The sequence below is a fragment of the Pectinophora gossypiella genome, chromosome 20 (assembly GCF_024362695.1).
Source record: "Pectinophora gossypiella chromosome 20, ilPecGoss1.1, whole genome shotgun sequence".
NCBI lineage: Eukaryota > Metazoa > Arthropoda > Insecta > Lepidoptera > Gelechiidae > Pectinophora > Pectinophora gossypiella.
In genome coordinates, this window is record NC_065423.1 from 1698764 (window position 1) to 1711589 (window position 12826).

Here is a 12826-nt window from a genome sequence, read left to right on the forward strand (position 1 = left end):
GAAGGAAGGAATGTGAACAACACAATTGAAGGGAAAAATCCGAAAATCGTAGTGGATCCATCACAAAAAAAATATAAAATATGTTTTCGCGAAGACAAACTTATTTGTAGTTAGTAGACAAGAATTTTCAACGGCAAAGTCAAAATCTCTCTTAGATAATCTTTGGTAATTTTACATCAGTTTATTTACAGTAGATAAATAAATAAAATCATTTTATTTCAGGCATGTAACCCATATTTACATTAGCAATTATAAAATTAAAATTCCAAAATCAATAATAATACCTACATTCATTAAATAACTGTGATTGAAACGAATTCAAGAATATTATGTTGCATGTAAATGATCTCTATACTTTTAAGATTCAGCACGTAGCCTTAAAATGTACCCAATTTTATTTTTTATTAAAATTTTATATTAATTTTTTTATTTTGAAATAAATACCTAGTTTTTTATTTGTCAATGTAATCGAATGCGCTCTTAACCGGTGTCTTTTTATTTTTTCGCAATGACACGTTACAAATACACAGTCCTCACGCTAAATAAATTGATTAGCTAGTTACGGTCAATTTACGACGAGCGCCATCTATCGGCGTAAAATATTACTAAGCGGCGACATTGCGCTAAATTCATAGTAAAAATAAAACAGTAGGTACAGTCCATGTAACATGCTCTTGTTTAGAGCGTGCACTGCACATACAGACTTGCCTTAAAGTTTACTTTTATGAATTTGCTGTTATTCTAAATTATTATAACGCCGCTCGAGCACTCTGAAAATTTTCCTTTCTGCCGGATCGCGAAAACGTGCTTCAGTTTAAAATATAAACATTTATAAACTCACGCTAATTTTCCATCGAGGTAAGCAGAGATTATAGAATTCAATTTGCTTCGATCCTACACACTTCTCTTGCTTCCTCCACATTCATTAATCGTTTCATACACACGATAGCTTTTTTATCTTACCCTCACCTGATGATGACGATGATGAAGTTTTGCATGTAACACACGTAAAATTTACGTTTAGTACCAATATACCTATTACTTACTCTATCGTTGAAAACCCAAAAAGTCTTGTATGTGGCAAACTGACTACGTCACTGACAGCCCTTACACAAACTGAGCGTACTGTTCTCTCTACGCTGTGCCCGTTTCCACGGCAATGCATTTCTCTCAGTTTGTGAGATACAAACGGCCGAGTCTCGAGGTTGATTTTTATTCATTTGCCAGTACGAAGCGTCACAGAAGACATATTGGTGCCTTGGAGTAGGAAATTGCATTCTCTTCCCCCTAATAATTCGTTCACACAATCCTTGTTTTATAGAAAACGTGTTGTTTATTGCATGTGGTTTGTGCAACGGCACACACAACTCACGCCCGCAAGCCCTAATGGGGAGGGCAGAGCTACAAGTACTCGAGATAACATGCACCCACTGTTCATACCAAGCCCTAAGATGGATAATGATGGATCGGTCAGGTATCTTAGAGACAGGATACCAACTTTGTGGTTGACTTTATTACGATACAAGTAGGGTTAGGGTTTGTATAACATCTTTCTAAATCCACAAACATACTACTATATATATATATATATATATATATATATGTAAATACGAAAGTGCTCCTAAGGGGCTGAAAAGAGTGTAGAAAAAACAAATTATACTCGGACAATCTTGCGACCTTGCCAGTTCTGTACAAATATAATCGACTTAATTTGAGCCTTTAACACCTCCACCGAATGAATAGCTGATGGGCCGTGATGCGACTTAACGTTTATGCCTGAGACAAACACATGCATTTACATATTAGTCGCCATTATTATCCCATTGTATTCACACATAATCCACTAAAACCGAAATTCCTTACACTAATTCTAACCGTCTATTGAATAGTGCCCATTTGAGGCGGATGGTCTTTTGTGGCACCTTGAACAATAAGGTATTAAGGCGTTGCGGTATTACATAGTGCTGTATAGTGCCCTCTGACCGACAGTAAACCATATATTCATCCCATTATGTAATCATGAACAACGGTAGGTCGGACGGACGGACATACGGAAGTTTATTTCGACGAACCGAACAAATGTATGTATACGTATGTATATTTGTGTAAACTTGTACGCGCTATCTGCCCTTTCCTCGTTAATCTTTCACTCTCACAGGCCTACTGGAAGAAATTTCTGTTAGAAATATGTTGTGCCTTTTGTCTCTCCTCATGTTGTCATAATGTATTTCTGTGTTATCCTGTGTACAATAAATTATTAAATAAAATAAAATAAATAAATATATGTCTAAAATCATGTGAATACAGAAATATTCTTATGTTTTTATCATAAAACAAAATATAAACAATATATTATATTCGCCATAGGTCTCCCCTCAAACATAAAAACAAAAGAATCAAACATTTCATTAAGTAATTCATTTTATTTATTCATAATCTTAGTTATTTTCATTTCATTTCAGTGTAATTAAATATTTAAATATCCGAAAACATTAGAACTGTTAATATTTTCAAGTCAAGAGAGTCCAATCATTTATTATGCTTATTACTATACTTAGTACTTATTTTTTTCTATATAAGTAGGGTGTTAGTGACATAGTAACGAATACTCAGGGGGATGATTCAAACCATGATCCTGAGTTGAGTGGAAAATTCCACTTGATATTAACTCAGAATAATCAGCAGAATCACCCCCTCAGTATTCGTTATGATGTCACTTACACCCCGTACAAGTACATACGGTAGCCATACAATTAAGTATGGGTGTTAGTGACACCGTAACGAATACTGAGGGGGATGATTCAGACCATGATTCTGAGTCGATATCGAGTAGAATTTCCTGTCGAAAATTCATGAAAATTTTATTGTTTTTTTTTAAATTATTTTCCGTTCCATACTTTTGCGACAGAAAATTCTACTTGATATCAACTCAGGATCATGGTCTGAATCATCCCTCAAAGTTGTCGTTATGACGTCACTAACACCCTTTTTTTTGCGCGACAAACTATTCCCCCGTGAAACACTCTCACACTTCGACAATTAAGATTCCTCAGCTTATTGTAATTACACGTATGCGGGCATCTTAATGAAGTTAACGGGAATTAATTATTTCAGGGAGCATAAATTTAATCTTCACCGGCCTTTACTTATGATTGCACAATGGCGACCATAACTGAATTATGAACCGTATCTTTGTGTAATCTTGAAGGGTAAGGGGTAAGCAAATAAGGCTGGTGGGAAGATTTTCTAAAGGTTTTGGGGTTAGCAATGGTGTAATCGGGTAAATTGTGTTCCGTGGTTCTGTGTAGCATTGGAGTAACATTGAAGGTCTAAGAAGAGCTGTCACTTTTTTAATCGATTATTCTTGAATACTTATTTATAAATACACACATACTTACACATATATTTATACACATAAATTACATACAACCGACCAAATAGGCAGATAGTGGTATATATAACTATTTTTATTTGTCATGGCCGTAATACTTCGCTTGACGCTCTATCTAGGCTATGAAGTCGTTTATACACATACCTATATAAGTATGTATGAAAGCCGGTACATTTATTTAAAAAATTAAAAGTAGACTGTATTTTTTATATCTTCTTTCTGTACCCAGGTAAGTACGTAATATATATAATTGAAATAATAAAACGCATTCAATATTACACTTATTATAATTTATTACATTTAAACAAATAACAATACTCTTTCAAACAGTTTTATTATAAAACTTACACTGCTTATCACAAATCGATCACATCACTGATAAGCTTTAAAATTACCACATACTATTATCAGTTCGAAATGTGTTACTTTAAATTCTAATTCTTCAATAGATATCCGTTATCAGACGTAAACACAGATCCTGTAATACCTTTGGCCTTTTCACTAGCTAGGAATAGTACCAATTCTGCTATCTCCATTGGCTCCGATACTCTATCCAAAGCCGTACCAGCTTTGAATGTATCCCAAGTCCCGGGGAATCCAGAATTTTCTATCATATCAGTTCTAACTGGCCCTGGACGAACAACGTTTACCCTTACGCCTGATGAAGACAGTTCCAATGCAGCGCCTCTTGTGAAATGTTCCAGAGCAGCCTTGGAAACGCAGTAAGGAATGAACTGAGGTACTTTAGGCACTAACTCTGCTCCAGTACTTGAAATATTAACCACATTGCCCTTACTTTCAACGAGATACGGCGCAGATAAAGTGGTCAAATTGATAATAGCTCTCAAATTCGTATTCATTACCTCATCGTAAACAGGAACTATCTTACCGTCTAAAATGCTACCGAATTTAGAAATCCCAGCACTGTTCACTAGCACGTCTAAACGACCGTATTTTTCAACTGTTTGTTTAATAATATTCTCCGCTTCTTCGTCTTTGGATACGTCAGCGTTGATCACTAGAGGCATTTTGCCGTGTTTCTCGCATTCTTCGGAGATTTTGGTAAGTTTTGTCTGATTTCGTCCGACTATAGCAACATTTGCGCCTTCTTTGGCAAATAATATGGCTGTAGCAGCACCTATTCCAGAACTAGCACCAGTAACAAGTACCACTTTGTTACTAAAACTCATATTGATACGTCTTTTCTCTACAGAGTCCAAAGAGATACTGCATGAGTCAGGTGGATATCTAATTTTGGCCGCGATAACATGAGTATCGTAAACATTGTGTCATTTTTGTTCTATTATTTGGGTGTCCTATACTTGTATCTATCTTTATTATGTTTTAAAGCATTCTTTATTACTGTAATAAGTAATCGATTAACGTTCGTTTTTTCATAGCACTCACCCGTTTTAGCGAAACTTATGTAGGTACTTAAAAAGAAAATTCAATCGGAAAAATAAGTGATTCGAACGGGTTTTGAACTCGCAGCTCTTGTTATTCCGGGATGAGCGTTTTAACCATTATACTAGCATTAATACGATTTTTTCGATCTACCTAATTATACCGTTTTTATCGACATGTCATTATGGTAGTGTAATGGTTAATTGGTTCGTCTCGACTTGACAATAGCTCCGGATCACAATCTTCGAATTAATTTTCTGTACATTCTATTCTCTTGCCGGATTGGGCAGAATCACAAGTAAGTAATATTTTTTTTCTGTATTGAGGCATAGAAAACCCATACAATTACAACTAATTAATTTGTAATTAGAGGACAATTTTGTATCACTCTCGATAAGTATTCAAAAGCAATAGGCTCGACTTAAACATACCTAGCGAAGAGTGGATGTACAATATACCGTGTAATATAATATATTATATATATAACCTAACTTAAGAGATATATATATATATATATATATATATATATATATATACACCACTATCTGCCTCTTCGAGGATACAGACGTGATGCTATGTTGTATGTTGATAAGTATAATAACTTTCCAAGCAGTAAAGTGTACTTAAATGTTTATAAGAGTCAGTGTTTAGGAGGAGATAGCGGCACTTTATTGAGTAGAGCGAGCGAGCACCATATTGTATACTTACCAATCTTACCATCCTTGGTAGCACATCGTTTATGATTAGCCTATAAATAAATATGAGGAAATTTTCGATTAAACTAGTCAACTAGATAGTCAACTAGAGGGATGATTCAGGCCATGACTCTGAGTTGATATCAAGTGGAATTTTCCGTCGCAAAAGTATGGAAAGGAAAATAATTTAAAAAACAAATATTTTCATGAATTCTGCGACGGAAAATTCCACTTGATATCAACTTAGAATCATGGTCTAAATCACCCCCCTCAGCGCCTCGCGCTTACCCTTACTCCTGAGCAGCTGACAGACATTTTAAACAAAAGTAAGGCCCAGAGGGGGTGAGGTAAATCAAGCTCGGCGTCCGATACGAACCTGTGCCGAGGTTTTTCTTGCAGCTTCTTTTCCCCGGCTATACAGGATGTGAGAAGCTGCAGTAGTTTTAGGCGGATGAGACGTTCGTTATGTAAAATTGACGATTCAAAGTGTAACTATGTTACCTACTGAATAAAGATATTTTTGAATTTGAATTTGAATTTGAGTGCGGGGTGGAGAGTTACCGTTCTTCTTGGTACTTGTATTATTCTTTATTCTATTCTATGAGGTTAAAAATTGACTCGAATTATCTCGTGATTTAAACTGTGAGTATATACGTAGAATCGTAGGTAATGCAGGACGAAAGGGCCACAGGGACTATAACCTGGAACCTAACAGAGGGCAGTAACTGTCAGTACTATTCAGAGGCAGAGGACAGGAGTCCTAGTATGGCTTTGAATTAGACTTCTCTGAGCACCATCCTAGTATACTGCGGGGCGGAAGGCAAGAGAGAAACCACTGCCCTATTTTTCCCTAAAAAAGTAGCAAGGAAAATGCTACGCCGACAAAGAGCGTGACTCTTCAATTATCGACGATGATTCTTTACTCGCAGCAGCAATAAATGCATATCTAATGAAGACAACTTTAAAATCTGCCGAGAACATTCAAACCATTATGTGAAACTTATAACTGAATAACAAAACATCTAAGAGCTTCCAATCTTAAGCAAGTGGGGTAAGTGCGCCAGTAATGGGACACCCGCTAATAACGCACGTAAATATGACGCGGTTGAATATTAAAACGGCGATAAAAGGTACACCCACCCCACTGAAAAGCTCCTGAAGATTCCTTATTGGTTGGAGTGGATCGTTTAAGTATAAACTTTAAAATAATATATTAAGATACATACTTCTATGCAGCAGAGGCACGTAGTAGAGTGGAAAGAGGAAGCCCTAGAATAGATTCTTAATGCTTTAGAGAATGGCCTTATCTTTTCTATTTCTAGCCTGTATAATTATATGATTGTCAATACGCCTACATATACTATTTTTCTATTTTCAAAAAATATTTTTCTAATTTTGCAGTAGTCACCACCTATTCGTTTTATACCTGTCACTTTCTTATCCGACGAAAAGGAAAGGAACGGATAATCGACGGGCATAACATGTATGAAACACGCGTCAATTTTGGGTAGAAACCTTAACCTTAACCTTTTTTGTGTCCATTGTGCTCAATAAAGTATTTTATCTATCTATCTATCTTAAACGACATTCATTGGCCGATAACCTGACAGAATTAAGTTGACAGGTTATTCATTCATTCACTCGTTCATTTTTAAATTAACAGCTGTCAATCATCCGTCCCCCTTTTTGGGCGAAATGACATCATCATCATCCGATTGTCCGAAAGTAAGACGATCGGTGCTTCGGATGGCACGTTAAGCCATTGGTCCCGGTTACTACTTACTGTAGTAAGTATGTAGTCGTTACATGAGCCATGTCAGGGGCCTTAGGCGGCTCTGTAATAACCCTGTTCGTATTCCACCTCACAACCCACACGATATGAAGAAATGAGAGGTATAACTTAAACTAAAATGAGATGATGTCGACATGAATTAGCACCAATGTAGGTTCTGGGCAACCCTGCGTCATCAAACTGCGTCCCAGACTTCACCCACGTCAGCTGAGCTGCGTGGAAAATAACACGGGGAGTGGCACGGGTTATCAGCCCGCACGTATAGGCGTAAGTAACTACAATGCCAGTCGTGCGGCCGCTACTGTCGCTCTCACATCGGACTTTACAGCCATTTTAAAAGCTGCCACAGAAACGCTGTTTGAATCATCTGATAAAGATGTAAAAGCCTGAGAGATTGTTACGGCAGCACTGCACATAAACGCATCAGCAGCAGCGAGCGCCAAAATACAATACAGCTCTAATCTCTAAGGCATAAGCACAAAATGCTAACACTAAAGTAAGGCGATAGTAGGATAGTGGAAGATACGTCGGGGCGGGGGTCATCGCAAACAAATGAGGGGTGTAAGCCCACCCCCTAACCCCCTACCGTAGCCCCCTTCAGGTAGCACTTGCTTAACCCTTTCTTAGCTAACATATGTAATTTTGGGGCTGTGTTCCGGAGAGGTATGCGGAGATATTTTAAATAAATAGTCTTTTTGATAGTTGAATCAGATTAAAATAATTATGGTAAGTGACGAGAGACTGGACTGTACTAGTGTGAGAGAAGCTTAGATAAACTATTATTTTTAACTAGGGTACAAATGGTACAAATTCAAAACTTTGTACTGTGAACATTCCTTAAAACAATATAATATATTCGTAGTCGTATCTAGGACATAAACATTAAACATTTTCCTATTTTGTAATTATTTTGTACTCCTAGGAAATGATTTCCAAAAACGACAGTGAACGTGTGAAAAATGGATGCGATTGGCTGAAGGTGATAATAATGATGTCAATCCCACTACTTACTCGTTTTTCGTAATCGTTTGCAACTCGGCTATAGCGCCATACCATCTCAGAAGCGGCGGTTCCAGAGTGGGTCAATTTAGATAACGATTTTTTTTTAAAGTCTAATATTGCTCTTTACTTGTCTCGATTGTAATGGAAGAAGCAAAGGTGATGTATCAGGATCATAACAAGTGGAATTCCATAGTCTCTATCACGCCTATTAAGGTTATGTGATGAAGGTTATTATGTATGTGTGTAAGTCTTGTCTAAGTGTTTTTTGCTCTAACTGATCTTCCTGTGGGTGGTATTTGAAAAGTTTCCTGTGAATCATCATCATCATCATTTCCCTAGCATCATCCCGTTTTTCACAGGGTCCGCTTACCTAACCTGAAGATTTTTACAGAAGCGACTGCCTGTCTGACCTGAGGTTAGCTCACATACTTACCTCCGAAAATGCATTTCTCGGGAATGTGGGTTTCCTCACGATGTTTTCTTTCACCGCTGAGCAGGTGAAAAGTTTCCTGTGAATATATTTTCAAAATATCTTGAAGTAGAGCACCATCCTAAATCTTATGTGTGCGGTTAAGACACTTGAAGTGTTTCGGACGTTCCCTGCAATTTATAGGCGGTTCGTATTGGTTTTGTTTGGTACAGCGGCTGATAGTAAATTGTGCTCGTGAACTATGGGTGTGGGCTGCTAGTCTAGAAATTAGGGACAATGGCTGTTTGGGACGTAATGAGGAGTTTTGAATGTGTTTTGTGACGAATAATACGTACTTATAGGCTCCTATGCACAAGGCATGGCGTGCGGGGGTACAAGGTCAATTGCTCCGGTCATCTGAGTTTCTGTGGCACGTGCCGGCGGCACATTACGCCCGGCACGTGCCGCGCGGAAGAAGCCAGCGGAACGTGCCGCCGGCAGCATTGTGTTTCTTTATACAAACATATAGGTACATTACACCGGTACGTAATCTCATAAAAACAACTCGCAGTCATTTTTGACACTATATCCTTAGATGGATAATGGACCGTGATCGTCCATCGCCCATAAGTGAAGACAAGGAAACCTTCTTGTTCTTTATAGAATAGCCAGCATTGGAATGTCGTGCAAAACCCTTAAAACCGTCATCATCATCATCATCATCAGCCCATTAACGTCCCCACTGCTGGGGCACGGGCCTTCTCTATGGATGGGTAGGGCCTTAAACCATGACGCGGGCCCAGTGCGGATTGATGGTTATTAACGACTGCTAATGCAGCCGCGACCAACGGCTTAACGTGTCTTCCGAAGCACGGAGGAGCTCGAGATGAAAAAACCGTATCCAATATCAAATCAAATCAAATATACTTTATTGCACAGAACTAAAATTTCAACAATCAGACATAACACATGAATACAGTACAATTTGGGCGGCCTTATTACTCTAGAGAAATTTCTTCCAGGCAACCACCAAAAGGAAACAAACATTTACAAACAACTTGGATGCGGGATGGTGCAATAAAAAATAAATACCTAAAAGTAAAACTAAAGTTAATATAATAAATACTCTATAAAGTACATATATTAATAAAGACTCAATATAATATTATAATCCATATATACTATAAATATCATATCATCATATTTTTCATATTGATGCATTTATTCGAGGCAATGACGTCATAAATCGTCTGAAACAGACGTATAAGGCCAATGATGATTTTTAATAAAACCCCAATATCACAAAGAAAACCTCGAATACGGAATTCCGTAGGGCGAATGTGCTAGTAATGTCACGTAGCACGCATTGTACGATTTACACAATATCGTCATATGTCAGGACGTCAGCGAATCTCTCGAGGCCTACTCCAATTACCGCCAGAATTGTTTCACGGTGTATCTATTACTGAGCCATTCTCCCTACACGGGAATTGAGATGGAATAAAAAATAGTTTTTTTCTCTCTAGAGGATGGTGGGGAATATTTCTAATTACGATGATTGATTTGGCTGTCTTTGGTGACAGGACAGGTGACGGTTGGAAATTAGTTATTGTGTTGACAAACGTACGTGCGGTTTCAGGGTGGGCAGAGAACAAACGAAGTCACCAGAACAAGGCGGTCAAAAAGCCCACATCTAAGCAAATGGGTTGTGTACTAGGTAAGTAACGAAAAACATTACCTTTTTTCTATTTAATAACAATAAGTACGACATTCATTGTATCACTTTTTTTCATGACACAGTATGCTTTTTCATACAATTTGTTTTGACGTTTAGTAATCCGGCCAAGTAGTTAATGCCATCTGCGGCAAATCTACAATAAGGCACGTCAAAAAAAGAAAAAAAAAAGGCGTTTAGTAAGTAAGTAACTGATTTGACTAGTTGGAAACAAGCTTACTTATTAATCTAAAGAGCACAATTTTGCAATTTGAATTTGCTCATATACTTAAAAGTAAGTATAACTACATAATTATAACTTTACACTCGAATTCTGACTTGGGCTCTTAGCCTCAGAATTCGACTTTATAGTTTGAATTCATATTTGGATCATACATGATTGATATCATGTGATGTCCAGGATTTGTGTCCGGTTAATGGCAGTAGCTATATTACATGGCACTTAAACACAGCAGCCTAGAAGTGAGTGTGTCCACAGCCTACCCCTTCAGAAATGCAGGCGTGATGCTATGCTATGTTCTGTATATTATATAAATATAACACTAATACCCTTTGCCTTTATCTGTCAGCAACACTGTTTAAATAAATTGAAAATTGATTTCTCACGGTGCGCCAAAGAATCTACCAAATTAGGTAAGGTACGTAGGCAGTAGTACCCTACAAAAAGATTGCACCCGTCATCCATAACACACTTTGTCATCATTGACTAGACTCTCGAGTCAAGCCGAAACAAAAGACAGTCGATCCATCAGGCCATCTCACGCCACCTCCAGCCATCTTTATTTCATCTCCAAAAACAATAAGTATTCACGTCACAAAAGCGGCTATAGACACAAATAAATATTGTTTGTCGGATCATAAATAAGGCTGGGACAGAGAGGGACACACGTCACCTTTTGATACATTTGTGCTGTCGTTATTAATGACAAGTCATCGGTGACCGCCTTTAGGGCTGCTTCGTATGAACTATTGGGGTTGAGGACATCTCACAAGCATAAGGATGTTGTCGTCGAACGAAGTAAATACTCCTTGGCCAAAACTCTATGGTCCAGTCCTTTAAAAACAAATATAATGGCGGACATTTTTAAGAAGAAAAAAGAGAGTTGACGATCGGGAGCGAAAAGAATTGGTCATGGTTGAACTACAAGCAATAAATGCTAAAAAAAGGAAAATTACACTGGCAGGGTTGATATCAGGGTTCTGAAGTGTTTGCTTCTTTTCTTGTTGTGGGTTGTGAGGTCAATGACCAACCTTATCAACTCTGGTGTCACGGTTACTATTGGGTTGCCAAAGACCCTGAGGGTGTTTATGTAACAATTACATATTTAGTAAGTAAATAGCCGGGACCGAATGCTTAACCTGCAATATCCTAACGGGATTCGAACACAGGCCTCCGGGCAGTGTTTGCTGTAGGCAACTGATTGGCCCCATCTATGCTTGAGGTAAAAGTCGTGAAAATCGTACAAACACGTCCTTCTTAATGTTTTTCTTCTTGCCTGATTAGAAGAGAAAACATCTTTTACCACATGCAATTTTAGGAATAAAAATTATAGTCTCACAGAAAACTACCCCTCAACTTTATCCCGGTGACAACCCTACAATTCGCGACCTGCCCAGCATAATAATGCGGCCGGGGAGACCTCCAGCCCACGAGCCTTCTGCTAAATTTATCAATAGCATTACGTCTTACTGTACTATGGCAGTGAGAGTAAGGTAATGGTGTTTAGTTTGTAATAAATATTATCGGGGTATCGGGTTCCAGATTCGGAGAATATTGTTGTATGTTACATGTGAACTAAAGTGAAGTAGGTATATTAATATAGGAACTTAGTTGTTGTTGATATATTTGTAGATTACCTTTATCCCACTGCTGAGAATTCGTCAGTAGGAGAGGGAACGGCGAATATTGTCGGATAACCTATTTACCTTCCCGTGCCAAGCCGTGATAGCCCAGTTGGTGAGCCGTGGTAGCTCAGTTCATAGAACGCTTGCCTCTCACTTTGAGGTCACAGGTTCGAATCAAAGCACAGGCCTAAACCAATGATTGTCGAGTTTGTTTTCGAATTTAGATTTGGATCATAAATTATTATCACGTGCATTGTGTGACGGATGCAGCAGAGACTTGGTTAAGGGAGCTTAAGCTGGATATTTGATCCAAGCAGGATATTTGTCTGCCATACGCAATAATAATAATAATCACGTGCTCAGCGGTGAAGGAAAACATCGTGAGGAAACCCACGTTCCCGAGAAATGCATTTTCGGTATCTAACATAACCTGTATTGGGCTAGTTTTCACATTTAGGTAACATTCCTGCAGTCTTCTTTTTTTATTTGCTATTTTTCAATAAGTTCCTATATGAAATAAACAGATACATTATTTGAAAATCGAATAACAAAA

At 37.8% G+C, this 12826-nt stretch overlaps 1 protein-coding gene across 1 annotated transcript; it reads right to left on the reverse strand.

Moving 5' to 3' along the window:
• Positions 1–3659: 3659 nt before the first annotated feature.
• On the reverse strand, positions 3660–4606 carry LOC126375932 (A-factor type gamma-butyrolactone 1'-reductase (1S-forming)-like). The gene has a single exon (XM_050023031.1). It carries the CDS (start codon positions 4579–4581, stop codon positions 3826–3828), a length of 756 nt encoding a protein of 251 aa, XP_049878988.1. The 5' UTR covers positions 4582–4606; the 3' UTR covers positions 3660–3825.
• Between the last annotated feature and the right edge of the window lie 8220 nt (positions 4607–12826).